The sequence below is a fragment of the Ammospiza caudacuta genome, chromosome 5 (assembly GCF_027887145.1).
Source record: "Ammospiza caudacuta isolate bAmmCau1 chromosome 5, bAmmCau1.pri, whole genome shotgun sequence".
NCBI lineage: Eukaryota > Metazoa > Chordata > Aves > Passeriformes > Passerellidae > Ammospiza > Ammospiza caudacuta.
The window spans coordinates 8952015-8979942 of NC_080597.1; the positions used below are offsets into that span (position 1 = coordinate 8952015).

Consider the following 27928-nt stretch of genomic DNA (forward strand, 5'->3'; position numbering starts at 1 on the left):
GAAGACTGGAAGGAGACAGAATCCTAGAATTGTTTAGGTAGGAAAAGACCCCTTAGATCACCCAGTCAGGCCATTAACCCAACACCACCCTGTCCACCAGACCAGAGGGGTCTGAACAAGAGAGACAAGCCCAGTGCAGGAATATCCCCAGGGACATACTGGAAGGAAGCCTAAAAGGCTTTGGGTGGATTTAGGTATTTCTACACTATGGCCCATCCCTTACAGGGATTGTAACAAGAAGTATTTCTTTCTTTTCCTTTTCTCCCTACAGACAGTGAGTGTGAGGACTCTTGTAGATTCCAGGAAAGGAGTTCCCCAAAGCAGAACATGAAAACTGAAATAAAATAGAACAAACACATCAAACACAAGCCATTAAATAATACAGAACATTTATTTTTTTTTATACCCTAGGAGCTGGTCTAAAATATGTGCCTATTTAGTCCTTCAAAAGGGTGAAAGATACTCCTTCTTCTGTGGGAACACAGCACTCCACAGCTCATCCATTCCTTTTCAAAGTAATGAAACTCTCTTGGCAAATGTGTTTGTGGGACTGGACTCACCAGGCCTGGCAAGCTCATGCTCCTTTACTTCTCTGTTAAAAGCATCACAGGTGAGTCTTTGGTGAGGTTGGGCTGGGATAATGTGATTTCCAGCTGTCCTGGAACCGGCAGTAATGGTGTAGATGTCGGTTCTGGGGTATTTCCACATGCAACAAATTTCTATCATTCCTCTTCTGAAGTTTGCATCATAGATGTAGAAGAGGATTGGTTTAGAGGCTGAGGAACTGAAAGAGATCCAGGTGATGGCCAGGAAAAGCAAGGAGCTCTTTCTGTAGTCTGTTTCCTGTGGGTGCCACAACTGTACCATGAAGAAAGGCAGCCAGGACAGAAGAAAATTCAAGACAAAGATGGAAAACAACTTGGTAGTTTTCACTTTTCTTCTTAAGACAAGATTCATTGTCCTCCTTCCAGCTGTGCCTTCAGTCCCACTTCTCCAAATGTAGGTGAAGAGTTTCTGGTAGCAGCGGATAATAAGGAGTGATGGGATCAAAAGCAACAGCAATGAGAGGTGGAAGACACCAGAGGTGACTCCTAGCTCAGAACTGGGGAGGAAGAAGTTGCAGTGGTGGTCACTGCTGGAGCCATAGAGATAACAGGCTGGTGATGCAAACAGAGCACCACACAGCCAAGAGATCAGAGTCATTCTCTTGACTTTCTCCCTGCAAACTCTGAAATTCAGGGGATGGATGAGAGTGTAGCATCGATACAAGCTGATGGTGAAGAGCACATCCATCTGGACCCCGGGCGTGAGGTACTGGATGTACCTGACCAGCCGGCACACGCCGCTGCCCAGCACCCAGCGCCCGCAGCTCAGCTGCAGCAGCAGGAAGGGCGCACTCCCCACGCTGCTCACCAGGTCTGCACACGCCATGGACGCCACAAAATAGTTGGGAGAGGACTGTGTCCTCCTCCTTCTGTAGATCACTGAGCAAACCAGGAAGTTTCCCATGACAGAGATCAGCCACAGCACTCCCCAAACCACGCTGGCAGCTGCGATTTCCCCTGGCCTCAGCCCATACTCTACCAGAGAGTGGTTCCTGCTCAGGCTGGCTCCTGGGAATGGAAGTTCTGCCATCTCGTAGCCAGCAGGAGGGGAGGAGGCTTTGGGGCTGCTCGTGTTCTGCATCAGGAGCAAGGTAAAGAGAAGAACAGGACCACTGCTGTTATCCATGCTGTGAGAAAACTTGGCTACGTCTTTTGCTCACGCTGCAGACAGAGAGGAGAGAAAAGGTTTTGTTGAACAACTCTGTGTGAAAAGCCCAAAGTAATCTATAAAACATAACTCTAAGTAGTCTCCATACTCCTTAGAGTAGTAGATTTCAGAGAAAAGGGTCAGAAATATATGGAGACACAATGTGTCATGGCAGAGAACATTAAGTTTCATGCAGATTTTTAGGAATGGCCTGAGTATTTCAGACAGTCATTTCTGCCTACGGAAAGATCAGTGTCCTGTTCACAGCTGGAGACTGAGGCGCCACGCCACCAGTGCAGGTAAGCTGCAAACTGAGCAGAACGTGGCCCACTGATCCCAACAATGATCTGTACTTCCTGCTGTCCATGGAAGTGTCAGAAAAGCAGACCAAGAGGGTACCTGCATCCTTGACTTGACCTTGAGCTTTGCAGCAGAAGGTAAATACTTAGGGAGGAGGTCAGTGTCCTCAGACAGATGAGATGAGAGGTTGGGGGAGGGATGGGGGAGCTTTTTGAGTTCCAGCAGTGGAGCCTCAGCTTGGCTTGTCAGCACACTCAATACATGTGGCTGCAGTCAGCTGCTGAGCATCTCTGTGCTCTGGAGAAAATCCAGGGAGATGGGGAATGTCCTTACCTTGGTTGGGGGCCTTCCACCCCGGCAGCAGCAAGGCTGACCCTTCACAGCAGGACCAGCCCAAAGGTTCTGCAGGTCTATGGGTGACCCAAGGGACAACTGAAGGACTGCCAGAAGCAACCGACACCAACAGTCAACCAAGAACCTCTGGCCCTGATTTTGTAACAGAGCTGAGAACCACTGTGGCCCAAATGCAGCACCCAGCACCAGGCCTTGCTGACCCTCATTCCCTGCAGCCTGCCCAGGTCGCTCTGCAGAGCCTTCCCAGCTTCCTGCAGATCCACAATGCTGGCACAGATCAGTGTCACTGCTGGCTGCCCAGTGGGGCACTCGGCACCCTCAGCCATGGTCGCTGCTAACGGTATCAGACACGACTGGCCTTGCCCAGCTCTGGAAGGACAGTCACCCTTGGGTGACACATTTTCCATGATAATAACATATTCCTCGATAAGCATATGAGCAGCTTATCTGCTCCCCCCCCAATGCTCAGTAACTGGGGTTTTATGAACTGCTTCACACTTTCAGAATTTCAGAACTTCAACACTCATTGTCTTGCCTGTCACCCCAAACTCAAGCCCTTCAGCAAACAGAGTTTTCAATTTCATACTGCTTTTAATGCCCCTCCTCCTCCTGCTGATTTATCCCAAGGCAGGAAGATGCCAAATTCCTCTTCCTAAGCATCTCTGAAATCAAAAGCAGTGGAAGGTTAGAAAAGGCCTGGTAGCCAAATAGGAGAGGCCCTCTGTTCAAAATTCCTCTACAAATCAGCACCAACTTTTGCTGTGAGAAAGCACTGAAATTCCTGGGATCTGGGTGGCACTAACACTGATATTGCAGGTCAGTGCTGGCCACGGTGTCACCAGCAGAGCAAAGAGCTCATCAGCTCAGACAGCCGTGGATCTCCTCCCATTAAAACCAGCAGGCGGTGAATGTATAGGAATGTGCTGCTTTCCAAACTTTGTAAAATACTACTAAATATAAATGCCTCCTCTGGAATGTGGCCATTGGGAAAAGATGTTGGACTCTGGGTTGGTAGTGCTGCAGCAGAGAGGAAAATTCAATTACTAGTTTATCACCGAAAAAATCCAGTTTGAAAGCAGTAAAGAGAAGGAAATGGAGCAGGAAGTCAATTTTCCAGTATGGAAAAACATTCCGAGGCATTCAATTCTCCTTCTTTTGATTTCACATGGTGTTTATCAATGTTTTGATTTTCTAGATATAAACAAATCATATAGTCCTTTCTGTTTACATGTTTTTCTTAGATTTTTTTCTCCTCTTACATTTCCTGTCCTTCAGGATGATATACTGGTATATTTTACACAAAATAAATACATCATGGGTAAAATTGTGCATATCTTTTTCAACCAGACTTGGAAAACCGGGCACTTTACTGGGACCACCTGTGCTATCAAGATTTATTTTGTGGCTAAAACATTAGGAGAGCTAAAAGGAGCTTTTATTTGAAAAGGAGGTTCCATGCTGTGTTGCAGAGGAAACTCTCAATGTGCCTTATGGTATTTCACTTTATTCTTAGTGAGTTCTAAGGCCCCAGCTCTGAGCAGCATCCATGTCTTTAATACAGGACTTTCCAGGCAGCTATTTAGATTACTTTTAATTTGAAGCTCTTTCACTATGAAATGAGAGTCAAAACCTTGATTCCCTTTTGCAGTGTATTTGCTAGAAAAGTCACAGTCCATTGTAACTCAGATGAGGTGTTCAGCATGTCTCAGATGTAGCCCAGCACAATTCAATTTGTTCTGCACCAAAAAAAGGAGGCTTGAAGGATCTTGTGGGAAGAGGTGAATGTGAGACAGGAAGCTCTGGTTGAACAGCATGAAGGAAAGATTATTGCCATCAAACTTTTAGCAGAAGGTTTTAAATACTAATTTCAATAAATACACAGGACTGTGGTTTATCCTAGCAAACATTAATGGCTATTGTGTTTCAATTTACAGCTACACTGACTTAAACTTTTGTTCATTAAACTTTTATTCAGTTGCTGTCTAGATCTCCTGTTCTGAGCTGTATTGTATGGCTGTTTTCACCAGTCCTCCTTACCTTCGGTTATGGGGGGGAAAAGTAAATCCCCCAAAAATAAATTGAAGGAGACTGAGGGGAGAAGTTCTATTTTAACTTGTGAGGGGGAAAAACTTGGAGGAGATTGAGGGGGCCCCTCATGGCTGTCTGCTGCTTCCTCATGAGGGGAAGCAGAGGGGCATCTCCGATCTCTGGTCTCTGTGACCAAGAACAGGACTTGGGGAAGGGCCTGAAGTTGTGTCAGAGGAGGTTTACGCTGGATATCGGAAAATATTCTTCCCCTAGAGGGTGTCGGTGACTGCCCAGGCTCCCCAGGGCATGGTCACGGCCCCAAGGCTGCCAGAGCTGCGGGAGCGTTTGGACACCGCTCTCAGGGATGCACAGGGTGGGGTTGTTGGGGTGTCTGTGCAGGGATTGTTGGGGCGTCTGTGCAGGGACTGTCGGGGTGTCTGTGCAGGGACTGTCGGGGTGTCTGTGCAGGGATTGTTGGGGCGTCTGTGCAGGGACTGTCGGGGTGTCTGTGCAGGGCCAGGACACGTTTCTCACCCGGGATATTCCCAGCTCAGAGCCCCACAGCAGCCCTCAGGGACAGTGCCCGGGCCACCTGCGGCTCCTCCCGGGACAGAGCGGGCCCTATAGGCCTCCATGAGGGCGGCGCTGCCGCGTTCGCCGGTGCGGGGCCGGACCCGAGCCGGCCGCCGTCGCGCCGGGCGGGGCCGCGGGAGGAGCGCGGCGGGGCTGGGATGGCGGCGCGGGCCGGGCGGTGCTGCCGGGTCGGGCTGAGCGGCGGGGCTCTGCTGTCCCAGGCTCTGCTGTCCGGGGCTCTGCTGTCCCAGGCTCTGCTGTCCCGGGCTCTGCTGTCCCGGGCTGCCAGCGGGGTTCCAGCCACCCCTCGATGGGGACGCGCCGCTTTGTCGTCGGCGCCCGCGGTGAGCGGCAGGGAAGGGCCGCAGGCTCGGGAAGGTGAGCGCGGCGTGCCCGGGGCGGTCGGGCTGCACCGTCGGCATGGCGGGCAGGGCTGCACCGAGCGGTGCCTGTGTTAGGTTGTGCCCAAGGGGAATTTCATCGCTGTGTGTGCTCCTGGGAAGCCTTTGGGGTCGTGCCTGGCCTGTGCCAGTCGGAGCTGGCTTTTCCCGGTGGGCATCTGGAGCTCGGGAGGTCGCTGAGAGCGCCTCTGAGTGATGTCCGGTGATGCTGTCGTAGCAGACGGTGTCGTGTCCTGGCCTGAAATTACATATGTTTTTAACAGATGTAGTAAAGTTGTTGTGATGTGTGGCTGTATGTGAAAACACCACGAAAAAGGTAGGTCGAGGGATAAAGATAATAATAAAGATAATATTCAGATAATAATATTATCTGAATATTATCTCTTGCACCACCCTGAACAGATGTATCGTTCGGTTTAAGATTTTAATAGCAAGAAAAGGATGAAGAGGCATAAAGTTCTCAGATAAAGGAAACAACATGTGAAATCCACAAGTTTTTATGGGGTAGGGTTGTAAGATGAATGATATAAAAAAACCCAAACATCCTTTCTTAAATCTCAGTCATTGCTTTATGGTAAATATGTACAATCGATGAAACCTCTGAATTCAAACCAGACTCTTGAAAATAATAGTCATCAGGTTCACCTTTGTATGTCTGAGGCCACATTATATTCTGGTGTGGTTTTTGGACAGTGGGGTTTGGAAGTGTTTTAGAGTTTGAGGAGGAGGAGGAAATGAAGACAGGCATGCAAAAATCAGTGTTTCGTTTGGTATTTGGAGACTTAACGCATCCCCAGGGATCCCTCACCACAGCTCCAGGTGAAATCAGTGAGCTGTAAAGTAGAGCCAGGAGAATCCCAGACCTGAAATGGATTAAACTCTTTCACTTCCCGTTCCACTTTCTCTGGAAGTGCCTAGGGAGCAGGATCAAGGTGTTCCCCACTCCCAGTTCTAGAAGAGAAACAATCCAATGTCTGAACTGTTCATGAACTGGTAGTTGTGCTGCAAAGTGGCACAGGGGAGGGTGTGAAGCTGAGCTGTCAGAAGGAAAGGATGGAGCCATGGCACTCTCCTTTGGAAATGGGAACTCTTAAATTTATCCATTTTGTGCTGCTCGTGTAGAGTGATTTGTGACTGCTGTGTGGGAAAGGGGAAAGGGAGCATAGAAATGAAGGCAGAAATGTTCTTCATTTTTGTCCTTCGTTTTTGTCCTCCAAGTTCTTTATAATCTTATCTTTTACAAAATTAATTGGTAATCTTTACTACTGAGTATCTGATCTTCCCCTTCTTCCATGTAAAGATTGGGGAGCATTACTGGATATTGTCACAAAACTAAAAAAACCCATACAGAATTATCCTACATTTTTTGCTCTCAAAACTGTAGAATAATTTATTTTTAAAATGTCTTTTTGTTAATCCCTTCTATTTTTCCTTCTTTCAGGCTCAGTAAGGAGAAGAGGCAGGACACCACAGTTTGTAAGATCAGTGAGTACTGAAATTTACAGGCAGCTCACGTGTTGGGAGAGTTTTCTGTGTGTTGTGTCAGTTTGCCCAGCAGCCCCTTCTGCAGTCAAATCCTGGTGGAACAATCCCCTGGGAGCATTCCAGGCCAGCACCCGCCTTCTGTAATCTTTTCAGTCTGTGTTATCAAAAATATACACTGAGCTGATGGTTAACTTGCACTGACACCAGGGAGTGCAGGTCTGAAAAGTATCTTAAAGTGGCATTTCCAATAACCCAGACATGTCAATGTTGTTTTCAGGCTGAGTTTACAGGATTTGTGGTGCTTGCTTTCTGGCACAAAACTTTTCTATTTCTAAGAGCATTTGGCTGAAATGCTGGTCAGTTTTTGGAGGGTATAAGCTATTTCTGCAATGTACTGGTACATTGTCCCTACACTGGAATTTCTATGGCAAGAAATTTCAGCATTATTAATTATGAACTGTTCCACACCTACAGAATTCCAGAATTTTAGAACTCATGGTCTTGTCCCTCGCCACATGTTCAGGCCCTTTAGAAAATAGAGTTTGCAACTCTGTACTGGTTTGATTCCCCCTCCTGATTTATCCCAAGGCAGGAAGATGGCAAGTTATTCTTCAGAGGCATCTCTGCCATCAAATGCAGTGGAAGATTGGGAAAGGCTCTCTGCTAAAAATTCCTTTACAAATCAGCACTAACTTTGGCTGTAAAGGTGTCTTGAAATGCCCAGCTGTGGGAATTGGTTCTTGAAATCATTGTTTGATGTGTTGATCCTGCCTTGTGGTATATTCCACGTATCTCCTGTCCCCTTTTCCCTTGAACAGGCTGCACCCCCCAGGACAGAGAGGATGGCTGTGGATCAGGACTGGAGCAGTGTGTACCCAACAGCAGCTTCCTTCAAACCTGCCTCTGTGCCTCTCCCCATCAGAATGGGCTACCCAGTGAAGAGAGGAGTGCCTCCATCAAAAGAAGGCAACCTAGAGCTTATCAAGGTGAAACATGTGCCATGGCTGGGGGGTCACTTTTAAATTCACTGTTCACTAAGGCTGCACTGCTTTGAGTGGATTATTTGTTTTGGAGACTGCTTTCTGCTATTAAGTCTTATAATCCTCTCAAATTTCTAAGTGGGAACAAATATAAAGTTAATTAACAAGTGAATTATATCAGGAGACTTTTTAGGGTGATCATGCCTGTGACTTTTGTCAGAGATTCAAGTCTTTCCCTAAATCAGACTTGAGAAGAGTCTGCTTAAATGAATATTTCCTTAAGCATGTTATATTGCCTTAGCAAATGTGAGAAGTATAATCAGATTTCAGTAATGCCCATTTACTTCTGATCAGACAAAAAGCTATTATTTTGGTAACTCTTAATGTGTCTGTTTCAGATCCCCAATTTTTTGCATCTTACTCCTCCTGCAATTAAGAAGCACTGTGCTGCTCTCAAAGGTGAGAGGGGAGGTTGAGGGTTTTTTTTTTGTTGTTTTGTTTTGTTTTGTTTTGTTTAGTTGGTTGGGTTTTTCTTTTTAAACCATCTCTGGAAGTTTTCAGACAGAACAAGATGTGACTGTGTGACGGAGGTGAGGCATGGTACACTTGTGGAGCTGGTTATTCAGCTGGCTGTGGCTGGGACTGTCTGCTTTCCTGCTGCTGCCAGGAGTCATCCAGGTGGTGGCAGATAAGTCTCAGGAGGTTGCCAGCACAAGAGTAAGACTGAAATGTTACTTTAGCACGAGACCTTGCTTGAACTGATGAGTTGATAGTGCAGTGCTTTCCAGAAGGTGAGTGATGAATGTGACTCAGTTCTCAGAGAACTCTCTGATTGAGCAGGCTTCAGTCAGTAGCCATTATGGGCTGCATTTAATGACCAAAGAGCTTTTAATGTGAGACCCTCTGTGAGAGCAGGGTCTGCTGGGGAGACACAGGGTCTACTGGAGTCCAGGAGCATCCTTCCACCCAGAAAAACTGTGAGGGGAACCTGATGAACTCAGGCAAAGGAAGCCTGTTTTGTGAGACACTGTAAGAACTTGCCAGTGAACCTGTGGATTCCCCATCCTGGAAGTGTTCAAGCTCAGGTTGGATAGGGCTTTGAGCAGCTGGATCTCGTAAAAAATCCCCAAAGCAGGAGGGTCACTTCCAACCCAAACCATTCTATGATCCTGTTTGGCAGTTGTGAGACTGCAGCTGCAGTGCTGTATCCTCTTTTGGGGAAGCCAGTACAAAAACAGACAAGGCAATACAGGAACAAGTCTAGCAGAAACACTGCTGTTTGCTAAATGAGTATGGTTTCTCAGACTAGTAATTTTAAAAACATGTATTTTTATTCATTTGAAAGAAAAAAAAAAACCCAGCCAAATATACCAAAGCTACAGGTATATAACATACAGATAATACAATGAGTGTTTTTCCCTTGTACAGATTTCTGCACTGAATGGCCAAGTGCTCTGGACAGTGATGAGAAATGTGAGCAGCATTTTCCCATTGAAGTTGAAACAGTAGATTATGTTTCTTCAGGGACTTCTATTCGGAATCCCAAAGCAAGAGTGGTGACCTTAAGAGTAAGTGGTAGTTTTGGTAAACAGCCTTTGCTTCAAACCCCTCAGTGCTTGGGTTTCTTTTCCAAACATGCCAGTGTGATCTTCTGTAAGGAAATGAGAGAAATGGAGGGAACTCAAAATCACACACAAGTAAGTACATCTATCTGTTCCTCACCAAATGTGTCCATTCATATTCACTGGCCTTGGGACTTGTAAGGCATTGTGGGGATGTGGGGATTCTATGCAGGTATAAATTGTTTGAATACTCACATTATTTTTGTCTTATGACTTCAGTGTGATACTATCCGAAGAAATTCTGCAAATTATGAACTGTTCCACACCTACAGAATTCCAGAATTTTAGAACTCATTGTCTTGTCCCCCATCACATGTTCAGGCCCTTTAGTTTGCAACTCTGTACTGGTTTGATTCCCCATCCTGATTTATCCCAAGGCAGGAAGATGGCAAGTTCTTCTTCCTAAGCATCTCTGCCATCAAATGCAGTGGAAGATTGGGGAAGGCCTGGCAGCTAAGATGAGAAAGGCTCTCTGCTAAAAATTCCTCTACAAACCAGCACTAAATCAGCTTTTTAAACCATCTCTGGAAGTTATACTATGCAGGTATAAATTGCATCCTGAATATGCATCCTGAATAGCTCACCTTGATAGAAGATCTGCCTGTCTCAAGTACTTCCAGAGTTCAGAGTTTGGATTTTCCAAGGAATTAAAATTGTTTTCTCCTTTTCTTGAAGGTTAAACTTTCCAACCTGAATTTGGATGACCATGCAAAGAAGAAGCTGATTAAGCTCGTGGGAGAGCGGTACTGTCAGGAGACAGATGTGCTCACAATTACAACAGACAGGTGAGCTGCCAGAGGGACACAAAAATATTGTAGCAATGCCCACAGCTGAGAAAGGACTGGGTGTCTTCCAGTAATACCAGTTATTGTCTTGGTGAATTATTATAATTTAAGGCTAAAATGGCACTTAATTAACACTTCTCCTGTTATTAACTGTTAAAAACACATTTTAAAAGAGTTCAGACTTAATGTATGTTGGATTCCACTTTGGCACAGGGGGCAAAGAAGTTTCTAATGTCTCCAGAAGATTTGTAAATCCTCGGGTATTGTATACAAGGTATACAATATTTTCCTGCTGCCTTGCAGCTGCCCATTCTCCTGTGTTCTTATTACTCAAGCTTCCGTGATATTATTCTTGGTTGTGTGTAATTGAGAAGTACACAGGAATCAACCACACATTTCCTTAGATTCCCTACATTACACAGTACAAAGTTTGATGGTAGATTTTAACCTTTTGTTCAGAAAAATGTTTCTGCATTTCCAGGTGTCCCCTAAGAAGGCAGAACTATGATTATGGCATGCACCTGCTCACAGTTCTGTACCACGAATCCTGGGTAAGCAGTTGTGCATGGATTCTAAATGTGCTCTCTGTCATATTTTAAAGTAAATGACCTTACAATTCTATTCTCTTCCAATTCACTTTTCCTCAAATTCAGCCAAGAGAACATTTTGCAGGATTCAAAACTCCTGTCTGTTAATTAGAATGTCTTTTCTTGAGCTCTTCCTGGGCTGCAGTGAACCATGGCTGTCATTTGGAAGTGTTCTTTTTAAATGCTCTCTCACATACCTTGTCTCAAGCTCTCTCTTGCTCAGAAAAGGGGCAGCCTTCCCACTTTCTGACTGCAGTTGTTCCTTTCACAGGGAATTCTTCACATTTGTTTGCTGTGTTTTTGTGGTTGTGTTGGTGCCCTTCAACAATTTTACAGGCATTTTTTACAGAAAACAAGTGAGCAGTCTGAACTGAAATTGTTGTTGTTGGAAATCCATAGTAATGTTCTGGATGACTGAGCTTTGTTCAAATGTCCCATGTCATTATCCCATTGTTTGAGACAGACAAAGCCTTCACCATCTCCATATGTCACTCTTACAGAAGTTGTACCTCATCCACTGCTAAAGCTCATATTTACTGTTTTCAGTTGTTCTAGAGTAGGAAATGTCTGCATTTAGCATTTTTTATGAATTGTTCTTGATTTTCATCACTGCAGTGCTGATGTTAAGAACATCCTAAGGAGGCTAAAATATATTTCCCTTTCAGTGGCACTTGCCTTGAAGGATAATTTTGTAATTTTAGAGTGCATCAAATTAAATTGGTGGTGAAAGATAATATTTGCTGTAGATTTCAAGTACACATGGATGTTTTTCTCCCCAACAGCATCACGTTGCATTACAAATCTTAAATTAATGGCAGCTAGTTTCCAGTATTAAGCAATGACAAGGAAGCTAGACAGTGCTCACTTTAATAACTTCAGACAAACACCATGGCTGTGCTGGGCTCCAGCTTTAATTAGTGCTGGCAGACAGGGCTATGCAATATTGATATGGGAGTGTTCAGTGTGTATTGAATATGCACAAGTCCCTTGCACTTTTATTACCTTTCATCCTCCACGTTAATATTTGATGAGTTTGTCAATCACTTGTAATTGTCTTTGATTCCCATGAAAAGTTAATGGTTTCCTGAGACATGGGATTTTATTTTGTGTGACATGTTTTATTTTGTGGCATGTTTTTTTCCCCCCTGATCAGGGATAATGCTTTTTAATAACTTGCTGAAAGATAGTTTGGATCCATTTTGTAAACCATGAGCAAACAGTGTGTGGTTTATTTTCATTTACATGAACTTTAATATTGGAGGGGGATGGACAGGGCCTGGCCTTCCATTTTGGCAGTAACATCAGTCCTGTTTGCAGAACTAATTGTAGGATTTGATGACTTTCCCAGCAGAGTAGTGCCACACTGTTAATGCATGTGGCTGATGGAATTGAATCAAAATATGAGAGCAGTGTTCCATTCCTGCTGAGTGAAGGAAAGCTGGATCCATGTAACTTCTGCCCTCAAGCCTGAAAACTTTGCCCATGATCTCTTTAAATGTGACAGAACTCCTATGATTTATGTTAGTATCTGGATTACTGCATTTTGTCAGTTGGAAGCATGCATAGGGGGAAATGTTATATGCAGATATACATCAGGAAATGGAATTTCAAGTGTAATTATGTTTTAGTTGCCAGGAATGCATCATCCTTTCACTACAGTTACAAATGCAGTATCAGACCCTTGAGTTCACTTATTTTAAAACAGTCTTAAAAATCTTCAAAACCTAAGAATGTTCATTTATTTTCTCATTCTAAAATACTTGGAGATGTTTTGCTTCCTGTTTGCTAGTTGTCTGCTTAATTAAACACAGATATTTGTGTTTTTTAGTTTTCAGAATATATTAGATGGCTGAATTGCTCCAATTAGTAAGAATTTAATTTTTTTTCTTTGTACTTCTGTGATTCCTTCCAAATTATGCCCTAGGACTGTGCCTGGATTAAATTATTCAGTGAAAGAATGAGCCATATTAATGGATTATTAATCAGCAGCTTAACCAGTTGCATTTTTGCTGCCTTCAAATGCTGGTCCTGCTTGAATGCTGTAACATCACTCCAAACCTGGATGTGTGTTTATGGTTCAAGTGGTTTTTAAAGAGTTAGAGTTTGCTGCCCTCGAGTGGTTGAAAGGATCATGGATGGATTTCTTCACACAGCTTGGATTAATAGTTAATCACTCAAAAGTCCAATTCTGTCAGGAGTTGAAAGTAGGAATGAGAAGCAAATGCAGCACAAAGTCAATTTTCCAGTAAGGAAAAACATTAGGAGGAATTAAATTTTTATTGCTCCAATTCCATGTGCTGTTTCAACATACACAGGATGAGGGAGAGTGAAGGATCTTGATTCAGCCTTGCTAAGCTGGGATCTTAAAAGATTACTAAAAAGTTGTCCGGGATTTTCTATTCTCCACTGCTTCTTACAGTAAGAAACAGAAAGGTGAGGGTAGGAAAAAAATGAAGAATGGGCAGACAGCATGGCACTGGAGGCTTAACTAAAATTTATCAACCCTGCAGCTGTACAGCTTGATTGAATTTCAGGGGAATTACTTTTGCATTTCCTTTTAGAGTTTCAGTGGCAAGGCACTGGTGGGATGCAGTGGCTGTGTTTGCATGCTGAATGGGTATTTTTACATGACCACTGATGATAACACTCAAATCTACCATACAGCTTTTCTTTAGGCTTCATCTTCATTTTTTTTTTTTTTAACTAAAGTAATTTTAAGCCATTCCAAATAAACATAATTTTTACCACTTCAGGTCATGCCGGTAATACTTGGTAACAGCAGAATTTTGCAGTTTCATAGTGGGAGTTAACCTTGTAATTTAGCCTAAAATATGTGGAAAGGATATGAGTCCACTGCTGAAACCTAAGCAGGTCTCTGGCTAGTTAGGATTCCAAAGCTCATGTTAGGAACACTCAGGATGTTATGGCATGGGGGTTGTAGAGTGGCAGTGGCAGGTGGAGGGGGCACTCAAGTCTTGCTGAAGCTCCCTGGGCACTTTTAGCATCACTGAAGATGTTCAGGGTGAAGCTCCTGACTTGGGGACCTTAGAACAATGAAGGGTGGTGTAATTGTGCCCTCCCTTCCTAGGGCAGGCTTCTCTCTCAGCGTGGTTTAAGTTGTGCAGACTGAGGCTGAGGTGAGGCTGATCTGTGAATGTTGGAATGTGTCCTTTGTTTTGAACCATGGATTGCGTTGCCTGCTCACCAGAATCAGCTGAGAAAATCCTCATCAGTAATGGGAGCCAGAAAAGGTGAAGCTAAAGTGGCTTTATCCATATTCTCTGAGTTCAAACATCTAAAATCAAAGGAAGGAGGTTTCCTGACAGGATATGTGTATTCTAGTAGAAGAAGGTTACACTTTTTTTGTACCTCTTGGAACCAAAAAGGATGAGCATTTCATCAAAAGGTTGAATTAGGAATTGTCTTTGTAATATTTCTGACTGTAGTAAGCTTTTTGTAATACTTTGTGCTTAGCTCCATGTTTGTTGTTGCTGGAGGAACAACAAACTCTTTTTGATGCATAAATACAATTTTTGAGGCTGTTCAGTTTTCAGTCTATGTTGGAGTGAAACAAAGTCTCGTGGGGCATAGACATTAATAAACTGAACAGAAAATCATCTTGGATTTTTAATATCACTGATCTGTCTTGATGAGATCAGAATCTTATCTGGTCAGCCTTCTAAAAACAAAGTGAGGTAGATAAATACCTTACAAATGACCCTCTCAGAAACCTGGATTTTCCAGAAAATGCATGCAGCTACTCCAGCCTAGGGAAATTAGATATTGTCCTTAGTTTTGAAGAGACTGATGGCAACTTTCCTGAGTTAGTTACAGGGACAGAGACCAGACTTGAGAGCATCATTAATTATGGCAGCATCTCTTATGTAGTATTAGTCTTTAGGGCAGAGTTCTGTTTTTGTTTCTCTGCTTGTTCTCCTTTTGTGTTATGCATTTGTACCTCACTGCAATTTTTATCCTGATAATTTCTCTTGATTTTCCCTTGACCCTCTAGAGGTCCTACCTGTCCTGTGCCATTGCTGTGCCCTAGAAAATACAGTTCTTCTTATTCAGAAGAACGGATTTTAACTCATTCCACATCACCAAGCAATTACAATTTCTGTATCCAATCTCATATAATTCAAATAGGTTTTGCCTTTCTACAAACTTGTGTTGAGATTTCTAAGTTGTTAATTAATTAAGTAGTACAGATCAAAGTGTATTATATCCAAAGAGATAAGCACATAATTGTTTTGGCAACTCCTCTTAGGATTGAAAGTTCCCAGAAACTTGGAAAATGTTAGCATAGCTGTTATTTATTAGGTGAAAATCTAAGATTATTGTATCACAGAGCATCTTTTATTTCAATGCAATACAAAGGTATAGGTGTATTTATTCCAGGCTATACAGAGTTTGAAATTTGACTTGGCATTTAAGGAACTTTGCTTCCCTTCAAAAATAAATCTTTTAAAATACCTGGTCTTTGCTAAACAGCATTAAATATTTAACTGTTCAAACCATTGACAAGAAAATTAACCAACATGAGTCATGTTTTTAATTGCCCTCAAGATTTCTGTGTGCCACAAGAGGAATTTTAGTTAATTTTTTTTTCCCAAAAGGAAGATCAGGGAACTGAAAATTTTAAGCCTCTGTATCACTGCAGCAACAAAATTGTGCAAGTTACACAGGCAGAAAAAACCCCAAGCACATTGATGGTGAAATGCCTGCTTAAGAGATCCCAAATTCTTCCCTTTCTTCTGCACTTTAAGGTACCATATAAAGAGAAGCCTTTTGTTAATGGCTTACATGCAAAAAGCAACTTCACTGTCCAAAGTCTATTTTAGCATTCATACTCTTTCAGAATTCAGATTCAGCACTGTAAAGGTTTGTAAATCTCCCAAAAGACTGGCTTAAACTGTAGCTAAAAATTTGCTTAGAAACAAATTCTTACTATGTTTATGGCATTGAAAAAATAATCCTTTATCTTTGCATTAGGAAGTGAAAAAATAACCTTTTATGCCTCTTTAGTCATAGGTTTAGATCTTTGACTTTATATGAAAAAATTGTTTTCTGGTGTTTTGATTTGGGTTTTTTTTTATTCTTATTGTAAGTTTTTTAAGAGGAAAAGGTTGAAAGTATCAGCTGAGTGCATCTTTAGCCAAGCTGGATAATACTGAGATTCTGTCTTAGGTGTGATAGAATGAGGAAACCATTTTTAGTGAATTCTTATTTTAAACTGGTTCACAGATTTGGGCATTCTAGAAAAACATTATGCAATATCATACTTGGATTCCACTTCTCACACTTTTATTCTCATTTTTAAGACTGCAGTTTTAAAACTGGTGAACAGTTTGGAACATGTTCACTAACATGTTAAGTCTGCAGGGGACAAAAATAATTCAACTAATAAAATTTGAGTGATAAAGACCTAACTTTTGAGCTTTATTTAATTGTCCTTATTAGTTTTATTCATAACACTTTAAACTGAGACTGCAACATTTTGTGTAACATTTCCACTGTTCAAGCTTCATGGTGCTTGTCTACCTAGAGTATGCTTCCAATTGCCTGTATAATCCTACAGTCACTTTTCTCTTGCAGTAAATTCTGTTGAAAAGATATCAAAGTTTCACTGGATACAGTTTGCAAAAACTAATGGATTTGGAAATCTCCCCCTACTGTCAAATCCCTTCCTGCCTTCCCCCTCACCTCCCACCGCACAGTCAAGATTTTATTTTAAAATCCATGCTGACAACATCATTCTGCTGGGAAAGATTCCAAGAAAGAAATACTCCACAGTTGCTTTAAAATCTTGCTTTGTAATTCTCAGTAAGTAGGGAAATCTTAATCTATTTATCAGCATGCATCTCCAGAATCCTGTGAGTTGCTGTGTACAGAGAAGGATATTCCTGGAGAGATAAATGTAATACTGTCATTAGTCCTTGTTGTTTCTGCTGTGACTGAGAAGTGTTTAAAAGCCTCGCAGGGGTTTTTTGTTTGAACTTCAGGCATGAGTTTGGTCCAGGGAGTGACCAGCAGTGATACCCATATTCCCTTACCCCTGAGAAACCCTATCCCTGTGAGAGAGGCTTTGGATTGGAAATTCTGTTGGAGTTCAGGGGAGAAAATGTCTTGGATAGCCACTCTGCAGGTAACCAGGGGATGTGTAAAGCAGGATGATGCTGTTAATATAAAACTCTAAATCTCCACCCTGGGTTGCAGGGTTTGTCAAACAGACAAGGAACACTTCACTGTGCCCACTTGTTCCATTAATGTTTCAGCAGTACAGGGCTACAGGATGTCCTTTTGTTCCTGTTTTTCCCCTCCAGAAATTGAGTGAGGTCCTTTTACTCCTGTGCTTTATTGTGTCCAGGGTTTAATGTCAGTCATATGAACCTCTGAGCAGTGTGGATTGCTGCTTCTGACTAAACATTTGGACTCAGACTCAAAAGACAAGAGATGCCATTTACCAGGTGCAGGACACAGCAGTTGGGAAACTGTTTTAAATTCAGATGGAGGAATCCAAGCACACAAGAGTTGCAGGGTGAAAAAAATCTTGGGGCTTAATTAAAGGTTATTGAATACTGTGGCTTGACTGCAGCAGCCTTGATCCTTAGTGGAAAGAATAACCTTTAAATAAACAAATGAAAATACCAGCACACACACTCCTCCTTACCCTTCCCAAACAAAATATACCCTGAACAACAACAAAAAAACCCTCCTACATTGACTTGCAAGATTTTTTTTTTAGTTGTGCATAGCACAGCTAAAAATTTACTGAAGAGCCCTTTTTGGGCAAGTGATTTTAGAAAAGACAAAATCAGTGTGATGTAAAGGCTTTACTATAAGGTTTCTTTGAATATATTTCCAGAGAAATGCAAGTTTTATTTAGGCATGATTTTGTAACAGTTGTAAGAAAAACATGAATAACAAACCTAAACCCAAAATACTTCAAATTGTGATTCTTACATAGATGAGGTAATATAAAGATATGACATATTGGTTACATCAGTAAAGTACTAAATAATTATAAATACTCAAATATACAGCCTGCAATATATAAAAGTGGAAATATATAAAAATGCAGATATATCACTGAAGCATCTGTATTTATCAAAGTACAATAAGAACAGCATTTGAAATATTCCTTAAAGATTCTTTCAAGGCTTTCTGGAGACATACTGAAAGACAGAATTGATACAGAATAAGTGTATTTACAAGCACTGGGATGGTGTCTTCTGTCAGTGCCCTACTTGTGATCCTGTCTAATTTTGCAGCACTGGTTGGGTAAAGATCAGCACCTTGTGGATAGAGATTCTGTTGAGCAATGTATTTTGCAGGAAGAAGAAATGGATTTGTTGGTGGTGCTTTTCTTCATGAATCACTTCATGGGTTACTTGTTACTGTCTCACTTTCCCCCAACCAGCCAGTGCAGCCAGACCAGAACTCTGTGCTAGAGACATAGTTCTGCTTCCAGAACTGCAGTGCTGAGGGCTCTTTAAAATAACTACTTTGCAAGGTTTTTAGTTACTCATTATGTACAGTCCATAAGCTTTTTCTCCCACTCTGACTCAGCCAGTTGTATCTGCCAGATACAGAAAGAACCTGGTGGGTGGGAGAAAGGAGTTCATCCTGCTCATACAGGCTTGAGTTACAAGGAGGAAATACCTTCCACCATGAATGCAGTTTTTATTTAAAGGAAATTGCAATGAGAGATCAATTTCTTCAAATTATTGTTGCTTTGTTTCAGTCCTGGGTAGTTTTTAAGGTTGTGCATTTTCTTTCAGAAAACTGAGAAGTGGGAGAGCGAGAAGTCTGAGGAAGACATGGAAGAGTATATCTGGGAAAACAGTCAGTCTCAGAAAAATGCCTTGGACACCCTGCTTCGAATAAAAGCCTCAGAGAATGTCAGTAATGTCACTAAGGAGGAGCTGCTGGCGTCTGAGGTGGTTAAGAATTACAGAAACTCAGTCATTGCTCTTAAAAATGAAGGTGAAACAGAAAGTAACATATCTCAGTACAAGGAATCTGTGAAGAAGCTGCTGAATATACAAGCATGAGAAGAGCAGATCTCATTACAGAGATATTCAACTTCTGTGTTAATATTTCTGATTATATGGATGTATAATTATTCAGAACTTGAGCCAAAAAGTTGATGATGAGTTAAGTCCTGTCCATGAATCTTGTCTTTTGAATAAAGTATGTTTGGATTCATACTGGTAACTTGAATGTTTTATTCTGTGTTTTGTTAGCATGATCAGTCCTCTGCTTAATCACATTCTGATTTCTCACACTTTGGGCATTTAACCTAGAGCAACAATGTCAAAACTAATGAAATTAGTTAATACTTCTAGTTCCATTAATTAAAAGTCTGAAAATTAGGAGCTCTAAATGCTTTTCAAATGCCATTCAGATTTTTGCCTATGTGTAAAATAAGGATAATGTTGCCTAAGAATCTGACTTGGAGAGGTGTTGAAGCACTCTGGATGGTTTAGGTTCTCAGTTATTATGAGGGCAAACAAATATCCTATTTTAAAGCACCTGTCTTTAAAATAATGGAGTAAAATAAGGTGGAAAATGGGATGGTAATGGGAAAGTGAACCAGCAGTTGTTGAGAATATCCCAGAGTACCTGGGACAGGAAGAATGATGAGAGTTGGTGAGGTGAGTTTGTAACTAAATAGAAATGGACTGAGCCTTGTTACCCTCAGGCCTGCTGACTTCTCTGTTGAATGTACCCAGGCTTCAAGGAAAGAAAAAAAGGTTTGTAGCATCCTATGTAGCACAGAGAAAGGATTAGATGGATGTTTATCTTATATTTGATAATTTGTAATTGATTTAAAACTCTGGAATCACAATTTCATTGCCTTCTCATAATTAAGAAAAAAAATTCCTACCAAACCTTGAAAGGGCATAAATAAATCTTGCTTTTGTTCTACCTTCCTGGCTTAGTAAGATTTCAACTTACAGAGAAAGTCATTCTCTAGAAGGGGCAGAGGGAGTTAAGGATTCTGCATACCTATAAAAGAGCTGCCCATGCCAGCAGCTCTTTGAGCAGAAGCAGTGTAAGAAAAAAGACATTGAAAGCTGAGGGGAATTGATCCCTGCAGCATTCTGTGTGCTGGACTCACTCCCTGCTAGGATTTCTCACTGTGTGCTCTGTGTGTACATACAGCCAAGGAGTGCATCTCCTCCCAGTGCCAAAACACTGTCAGTTTAGGAAGGATTCTTCTTAGGTCAGGATTGTTTTCATATGGTGAGAGACTGAGGTTAATGCAGCAATTCCTATGAGAATTTGCCAGAGCTGTATAAAGACTGAAAATGTTCTGTAATCCCAATTTTGCACTGGCTGACCTGGTTCTTTAGTAGTCCTTCCTTGTGGATGTGTATTAATGTAAAATTTTAGCAGAAGCTTAATGTGGGGAAAGTGTCAGCTGTTATCCTATATCCAGGGACAATGAGGGCAATGTTTAAAATTCCCATTTGAAATGGGAATATCTGTATAATTCCAAATCTCTGAACAGCCATCAAACCAGAACAACGGAGGAAGTAAGTGCAGTTTGACTCAAGAGAATGGGGCCTGCAGTTGTGCCTGGCTCTGTTCCAGAGGCAGTTTGTTTCTAGTATGTGCACAGGAGAAATGTTTCCTTAATTAGCTTTGTCAGTGCCTGCACAAGGGCTGCCCTAGGAGCCAGCCTGGGGAGCCAGTGGTGTGTCCAGGGCTGGCAGGAGTGAGGCCCTGAAATGCCTTAAGAAACCCCAAATCCTGTAAGTTTGCTTTTCTCCACAAAGCTGTCCTTCTGTATCCAGGACATGTGAGCATCTGAGAAAATCCTCTGCAGCAGAGGACATCCCAATTTTCCTTTGCTTTTCACAGAATGGACCTAAGCAGAACTCTGGAAGTCATGGCTGAAACAACAATTTGACCTTATAAATAATAACAATGTAGAAAGAAATGTTCTTTCTGGTAGAAAGAACAGCACAGCAAGGGAAACTGACTTTTTCATTAGCTTCACAGCTAATTGATGGAAAACCTAAAATACACAGGCATGTCCAGCTCTCTCTGAAGTGTTCAAATCTAGCTTACATACATCCTATAAATGTTTCAAGTAACACAAGCAGGATTTAAGGTGACTCTCCTGAGCACCAAGTGTCTCTCCCAAAAACAGGTGATGCCTACTGGCCAAGAGCAATGTTGGGATAAAACTCAAACTTACCCTTGTGATTACAGTACAGAACTTGTGTAATGCAGTGGGCAGGACAAAAGGCAGCTTGGATGCTATTTTGAGCTCTTGAATGTTCCTCTCTGCTATTCTGCTTCTGCCTCTAAACTGTTTGTGTTTGAAGGCGACAGTATTTCTCTGTGACTGTGCAGAATACCTGGAACACTGGGATCTTAACTCCTGTGGGAGCCTTCCCAACCTCAAGAATATAAAATACAGCACATATTTTTAAGAAGTAAACTACACATCTCTATTTTACTGTAGAATACTGCATCATCCTCCATCTCTCTGGAAGCCTGTGCTGAAGTTTAAAAACTGAAGAGTTAGAGATTAAGAGATTTATAGGTTAAAGCAGCTCTGCAGCACAATAATAAACACATCTTTAGCACTGGTCACTTATTAATGTGTCATGTACATTACAATGTAAATGAGGTGTGCATCCCCCTGTGCACACCTGTGGGAACTTTCCTTTTATGCCCCATATAAACATTCCTGAGAGTGGACATTTTTTTTCCCCTGTTTTCAGGCATAATGATGCTACAAGCACAAGGAAGGGATAAAGGGGCAGTTGCCTAAAAAGGGATGTGCTATCTGCACAAATCATCTTGCTACCAATTTCTTGCTTTCCCTCATACCTAAAATGTATTTATTTATTCATTTTCTTGTGACTCTCTTAGTCTAATGAAATAGCTCTGCTGTTGTGCTTCATCTAATCCTTTTTCTGCCTTTTTTTTTTCCTCTCTGTCAACAAACCAAGAAATCTCTTCAGAACACAATCTTGCTCCAGAAGCATTTGCTTGTGGGACAGATAGCATTTTTCATTTTGTCTCCTGTATCTTTTTCTGGTAAGAATCGAGGTCCCAGTTGCATTATATGATTCTTCTCCAGAACATATTGAGAGTAAGACTCAATGGAGCATCAGAGTGCTCTGAAGTGCAGTCTGCAATGTGATAGAACCTTTCAGTTTTCAGCTGAGCTCTGTAATATTTGTCTGAGAACAGTAATACCTCAACAGCACAGAGTAGAAAGGTGATGGCTCACATTCATTTTGTTTCCACATTGATACTGTAAGAGCTAAGTTCCTTAGACAGGCTTTTGTGGCTGCAAATTCAGCAATGGATAATAAATATATATATTATGGATTTAAGCATCTTCCCCTGTCCTTGATGCATGGTTAAATCATGAATCAGATAAAAAATGCATTCTTTGCAGCATTATAGATTAATGAGTGAGGGGCATTGTTTTACCATAGTGCTTTCTCAAACTGTAAATCTTACTTTGTGAAACAGGGAGGAGACCTTGTGCACTCTCCTGTCTTCAGAAACAAAAAATAAATTGGTATTCCAATAAAAAAATCCCAGGCATTAAACAACTAATCCTAGCACAAACTGTGTATGCCTCTGTAATTGAAGATAACAGAGTACTCAGCAATGCTTGGCAAAACCCTAGGCTAAGAAAACTGAAACACATTATTCAGCTGAAACTACAGGGCAATGCTTAGGTCAAGAAAAGATAATTTTTCTAATCTAAATTAGATGAAGCTACCTGTGTGTAAATTCTGTATCCTAAAAACTACATGCAATTATGTAGCAATAATAATGGCATGTATATTCCCAGATTTTTTGGAGAAATTATATTTGGAATAGAGTGCTGCAAGGTCTGGAAGTTTGAATTGCCTTCTTGGCAGCACTCAAGACTATAAAGTGAACACAAGCAGAGTTTTAATGGCTGTATTCATCTTGAAGAAAGGCATACGAAAGTACAGACCTAGTTCTTTACCAAGTTTAGGTTTCTTTTAGCCTTTCTTTGGCAGAAAATAGGATCATTTTTGTCACAGTCCTATCTTCTGGAAAAATCCCTTTGCCCAGGATTCTTCTCTTGGGAAGCTAAGAAGCCTCAGAGAAAAAGGAAAACAATAATTATCTGATTTGCTTCTCCTGTGTTTTGCTCCTTTGGAATGTGTTTGGACATTGTTTACCAACAGGTGATTGCTTCATTAATTTCATGTGAATTGTTTTCACTCACTGGCCAATCAAGGACAAGTTCTGTCAAGGAAAGAGTCACGAGTTTCATAATCATCTTTTTAGCCTTCTGTAAGTATCCTTGCTGTATTCTTTAGTGTAGTTTAGGATAGTATTCTTTATTATAATATAGTATCATAAAATAATAAATTAGCCTTCTAAGAACATGGAGTCAGATCCATCATTCCTTCCTGCCATGGGGCACCCTGCAAATACAATACATTTTGACCATTTCAAACATAAAGACCATTTCATAAGTCACCTGTGTATTCCTGCATTACATGGGATGTTTATTCATTTGGTAGCAGATAGACAAGTGCAAAAATAACTATAGCGGGATTTCTCATCCAGTTAAATAATTCTCTGCCACACAGACATGCTAACATTGCAGCTGCACTGAACGTGGGGGAAAGTGTTAAAGTGTTTGTCAGGCAATAATCTGCAACAGATTATGAACCAAAAAGCTTCAAACAGTTGGAGCTATGAGTGGGTGTTTCCTACCCAAAGAGACAGGAGTTGTGCTTCATCTGCTGAGAATTAAATAATAACCAAAATATTCTGAACTAAGTTATCACTGCTTCTGTGAGAGAAAAAAACTGGTGTATGGGGTGCATTTTTTAAATCCTGTTTGTTTCAGAGCCGGGATGTTGTTTCACAGATTACCTCTGCCAGGAGCATGTTTTATGAGCTGTCTGGACATGGTTGTTCTTGTCCTTACAGGTTTGTAGTGACCCCTCCTGTAGCTGCAGCGCCCGGCTGTTAGGGCAACAGTGCAACAGCACAGGCAGAGGAGAGAGGAGCACAGGACAACAGGAATCAGCCAGACCCCCAAAGCTGCAGCTTCCCAGGCTGCTGCCTCGTTGTCTGATGTGGAATTCCTCCCACTGTAGCCTTTGGTTTCATTGAGGTGCTGCTTGCTGCTGTTCAGGTGAGGACGGGTGGGCACGTGTGATAACACCTGGGCAGGCCGGGGGCTCCAAGCTGAGTGCGCAGTCTTGGCTGAGCTGGTGATGGCTGACCTGCTGCTTGTCCTCTCAGCAAGATCAATGGCTGCTGGGGAGGTTTGTGCCCTGCCATAGGCAGCACCTTCAGTTCTCTGCACTGTCAGGCTCCAGCTGGGGCTGGGAGTGTTTGCTGGTAAGCCATGGCTCGTGGCAGCAGGAGGAGCTTGGAGCAGAGGAGAACCTGACGTGGTGCCACTGTGATGTTGGCATCTTCCCCCGTCAGGGGTCTTTGTGCTGTGCTGCCTCTCAGATTTACTTGCTGAGGAGTAGGCATTTGTTTCTTGGGATTTCAGTTTCTCAAAAATGAGAAGATCTGGATCAATCCCTATGGAAATAGGATAATGTTAGTTTATTGATAAAAGCTTGTCTGCACACCCACAAAAATGGAAAGAGAGGCAGGGCAGGGAGCCCAAATAATCCCTTTCGGTTTGGAGGTGTCACTGCCTTGGGTTATGGGACACCTTATGGGATGCAAGGGATGTGCATTTTGGGATTGCACACGACTTACTATGGGATGCTTAGGGAAGGAACCAAAGGTGAGGAAAGGGTAGTGAGGGTATGAAAATCCAGGAAAGCTCTGTGTGTGTGACAGTCTGCAGCAGCAACTGGAGGGAGGCTGCACCCTGGGGGCTCAAACGTCCCAGGGGTGTTGAGTCTGGGGTCCAGACTGGGCACCCTGAGAGCATCTCAGCCCAGCTGCCAGGGGACTTGGCATTGTATGTATGTGTGTGTGTATCTACACATATTTATATATTTTCACTAACACAAAAAGCAGGATGAGGCTTTTGGTGCTCCCTGTGTTGGTGTGTTTGCTTTATGTGTTTGTCTGTGTTACCTCTGTGCTCACAGGGCATTTGCCTAATGAAAATAAATATTCAACTTTGTTACTGCCTGGGTCTGGGGACATGGAGCAGTGGCAGCCTCCTCTCTCAGAGCTGGGAGGATATTTTGGCCAAGGACAGCACTGATGAGGTACTCAGAGCATGAATCTTGAGAGCAGGGTATATCTTCAAGCTCCTTTCTCATTGAGTGGAAGAAAGCGGGGAATTATTTTCAGAAGCAGGTATATTAATGAAAAAGGAAATAAGTCTTCATCTGTTTTTAGTGTTGTGTGTTACTTCAGGAGATCATTTAGCACAGCAGCTGACCTGGTATCATTTTAACATTTCCCAGAACTGCTGTTTTCAGCTTTATAAATGAAATGCCTAATTACCTGTTGTGATGTTGTACAAAATGACATCAACTCCAGCCTTTAGAATGCAGCTTTCCAAAGCTGGGCAAGACATGTGCAGGCAGTTCCTGTTCCCATGAATGGCTCCATGGTAGAAGACTGCTAGATTGCAGGAGACTGGAACCCATAAAGAACAAAGGTGAGCTTCTCAGCGGAATGACCATTGCATTTTGCATGTTATGATGTTATTTAACATCAGAAGTTCAATATATTTGCCTAGATCCTGTGGAAGTAGAGACCAGATCCTCCTCCCGTTGGTTCTCTCATTATAAACTCTCATATAAACTAATTGAGCATACAGTCAAAAGAGAACTTATATTCTTATTTTACATCTGGACTAGAACAGCCATATGAGTTCTACTTCTGTATCTCATTAAATATTAACTCATTTAAAGCCCTTTGAAATGCCCTCTAATGTCTCTGCTTTAGTTAAGATAGTAACAAATTTTGTTTGACTATATGTGATTATAAAAAGGAGATTTCAAGTTACCATTTATTATCTCTGTAAGTATCCAGTCCCATGTGGGGGGATATGAGAAAAAGCTTGTTTTTGAGACAGGAACAACCTTGCTAAAATGTATGTATTTTGCCCACCTCACATTATTTAAGACAGAATTTGACTCTTCGCAGGATTGCTGCTGGATGTTATTTATGTCACTGTCAGGTTGTGAAGGTCATATTTTTGCTCATAATTCAAAATATAATCTAAATTTATATTGACTTTTTTTAGTAACTGGTACCTCACTTTCATCCTCCAAAACCATATCCCAACCCCTTTCCAGCCTGGAGAGTTTTAAAAATTTAGGCACCACAAACATGCAATTCATGTATCCTTCTAAAATACACTCCTGTAGAGCACAAGTGCAATGTGATACAGACAAAGTACAAGGCTTAAGACAAAGAATGATTTTGTTTATTTTTACTCTGAGCCAGAGTTTACCAGAGAAAAGGGGCGGCCAGCTGAATAACTGCTATTATTTGTTGCTATAACTTTAGTATTACCTGGTTTGCATGGTATAAACACAGAATAAGAGGGAAATTTGTATTTCAGTGAAGGACACACTGTGTGTCCCCTCCACTCTCCCTCTCACCATGTCCTAGTCTGATGCCATCCTGCAGGAACAGAATGCTGCTGGAATCACTGTCACTGCTTGTTTTCTATAATATAGATGGGGATGCCCCATAGATGGGGATGAATACTGAAGAGTTACTCTCTTAATGCTGGCATTGCCAACTAAGTTACTCTCTTAATATTGCTATTATAAGCTTTGTAACAAAGACCTAAAGTTGCAAAGCAGACCCTAAGATTTCAGTGTGTTCCTAGTGTAGTCTTCCGAAAAAACACAGACTATCAATTTCCTTTCCATGGGACAACAGTTGCAATGTGCCTCTGCTTTCCTGCCTCCTTCCACCCCCTGTTTCTCCTTCAGGCTGTTTATATAAACATTACCCAAAATGGGGGTTCAGTGCGTGCCAGGGCGCCGCCAACCAGCACTCACCGTTGCTCAGGAGGCAGCAGCTCCTGCTGCACTGCTGGGATGAGGTTTCGGCGTAGCCCCGCAGCAGCCGCGCTCCCCGGCGCCGCGACTCCCGCAGGTCCAGCAGGAGCCCCGGGAAGCGCCGGATCCAGCAGTTCTTGTAGAAGGCGGTGGGCGAGCAGAGGCGCTGGGGGAGCCCGGGCAGCCCCAGGAGCCCCAGCAGCAGCAGCAGCAGCGCTTGTGCCGCCGCCAGCAGCACGGCCATGGCCCCTGCAGGGCCTCAGGGAGCCGCGCTCTGCCCCAGCGCTGCGCCCGCACCGCAGAGAGCATCCCTGGAAATCTGGGGATGCTGCCAGGGGCATGGGCTCCTCCGCACAATGCCCATGGTGCCGTCCGGGCAGCTGCTGAAAGAGAGCAGACATTTAATGAGCTGCACAAGATTGTAAAGAGTTATTATTGCTGTTCTCTAACTTAATTATTTGGAGGTGGGTTTGAGACACAAAAGGGACAGGCTGGTTTTAGTCAGTCAGAGAACTCGTTTCTGTGGTCCCTTCTTTGTGTCTGTTGTCCTCAGACCAAGCCATGCAGACAGCCTTGAGATTTGGTGAAAAACTGCAAGCTCAGCACCTTCTTCCACCTCATTTTGTTCAGGAACACTGTTATACTCACTACAATGAAACAGCTCTGTCTAGGATTTGAACACTTGTAGTTATCTGGTGACTGCAGAAATTTGCCTTCTTATGCTAACACGTGAACCTCCAGCCAGAGGTGGAGATCTGTTCCCTTTCCTACACTATTTTGATTGCAAGAACAATAAAATTTTATTTGCAAAGATCTAGAACCAGATGAACTCTCTATGACTGGGGAGGGCTGGAAGTCAAGCTATGATCGTGTTCTCCCCCTAATAACTTTAAAACCATTGAGCAGTCCATACAAGGTTTTCTGCTAGGAAAAGGCCTGTCAGAAAGAAAACACAGCTGACACACAGGGAGATGATTTTTCAAGCACCTGATCTGAAACCTGAAACTCCCACATTTTTTCCTAAATAGGACCAAGTCTGATCCCTGCTTCCCACGTTACACTTTTCATACAGAAAAGATTTAAAATATTA

General features: G+C 42.3%; 3 protein-coding genes across 3 annotated transcripts; 1 reads left to right on the forward strand and 2 right to left on the reverse strand.

The window, feature by feature from the left end:
• Nucleotides 1–510: 510 nt before the first annotated feature.
• On the reverse strand, nt 511–1737 carry LOC131557771 (probable G-protein coupled receptor 19). The gene has a single exon (XM_058805224.1). It carries the CDS (start codon nt 1729–1731, stop codon nt 511–513), a length of 1221 nt encoding a protein of 406 aa, XP_058661207.1. The 5' UTR covers nt 1732–1737.
• A 3405-nt stretch (nt 1738–5142) lies between these two features.
• Nucleotides 5143–19069, forward strand: MRPS35 (mitochondrial ribosomal protein S35). Its single transcript, XM_058805570.1, has 9 exons — nt 5143–5228; nt 5259–5385; nt 6850–6893; nt 7712–7879; nt 8272–8332; nt 9302–9441; nt 10171–10280; nt 10762–10831; nt 18649–19069. The coding sequence occupies exons 1-9, from the start codon at nt 5166–5168 to the stop codon at nt 18919–18921; spliced, it is 1056 nt and encodes a 351-aa protein (XP_058661553.1). The 5' UTR covers nt 5143–5165; the 3' UTR covers nt 18922–19069.
• A 4687-nt stretch (nt 19070–23756) lies between these two features.
• Nucleotides 23757–27082, reverse strand: MANSC4 (MANSC domain containing 4). Its single transcript, XM_058805926.1, has 3 exons — nt 26839–27082; nt 25322–25456; nt 23757–24433 (listed from the first exon to the last, which is right to left on the reverse strand). Exons 1-3 carry the CDS (start codon nt 27080–27082, stop codon nt 23757–23759), a joined length of 1056 nt encoding a protein of 351 aa, XP_058661909.1.
• Nucleotides 27083–27928: the final 846 nt, after the last annotated feature.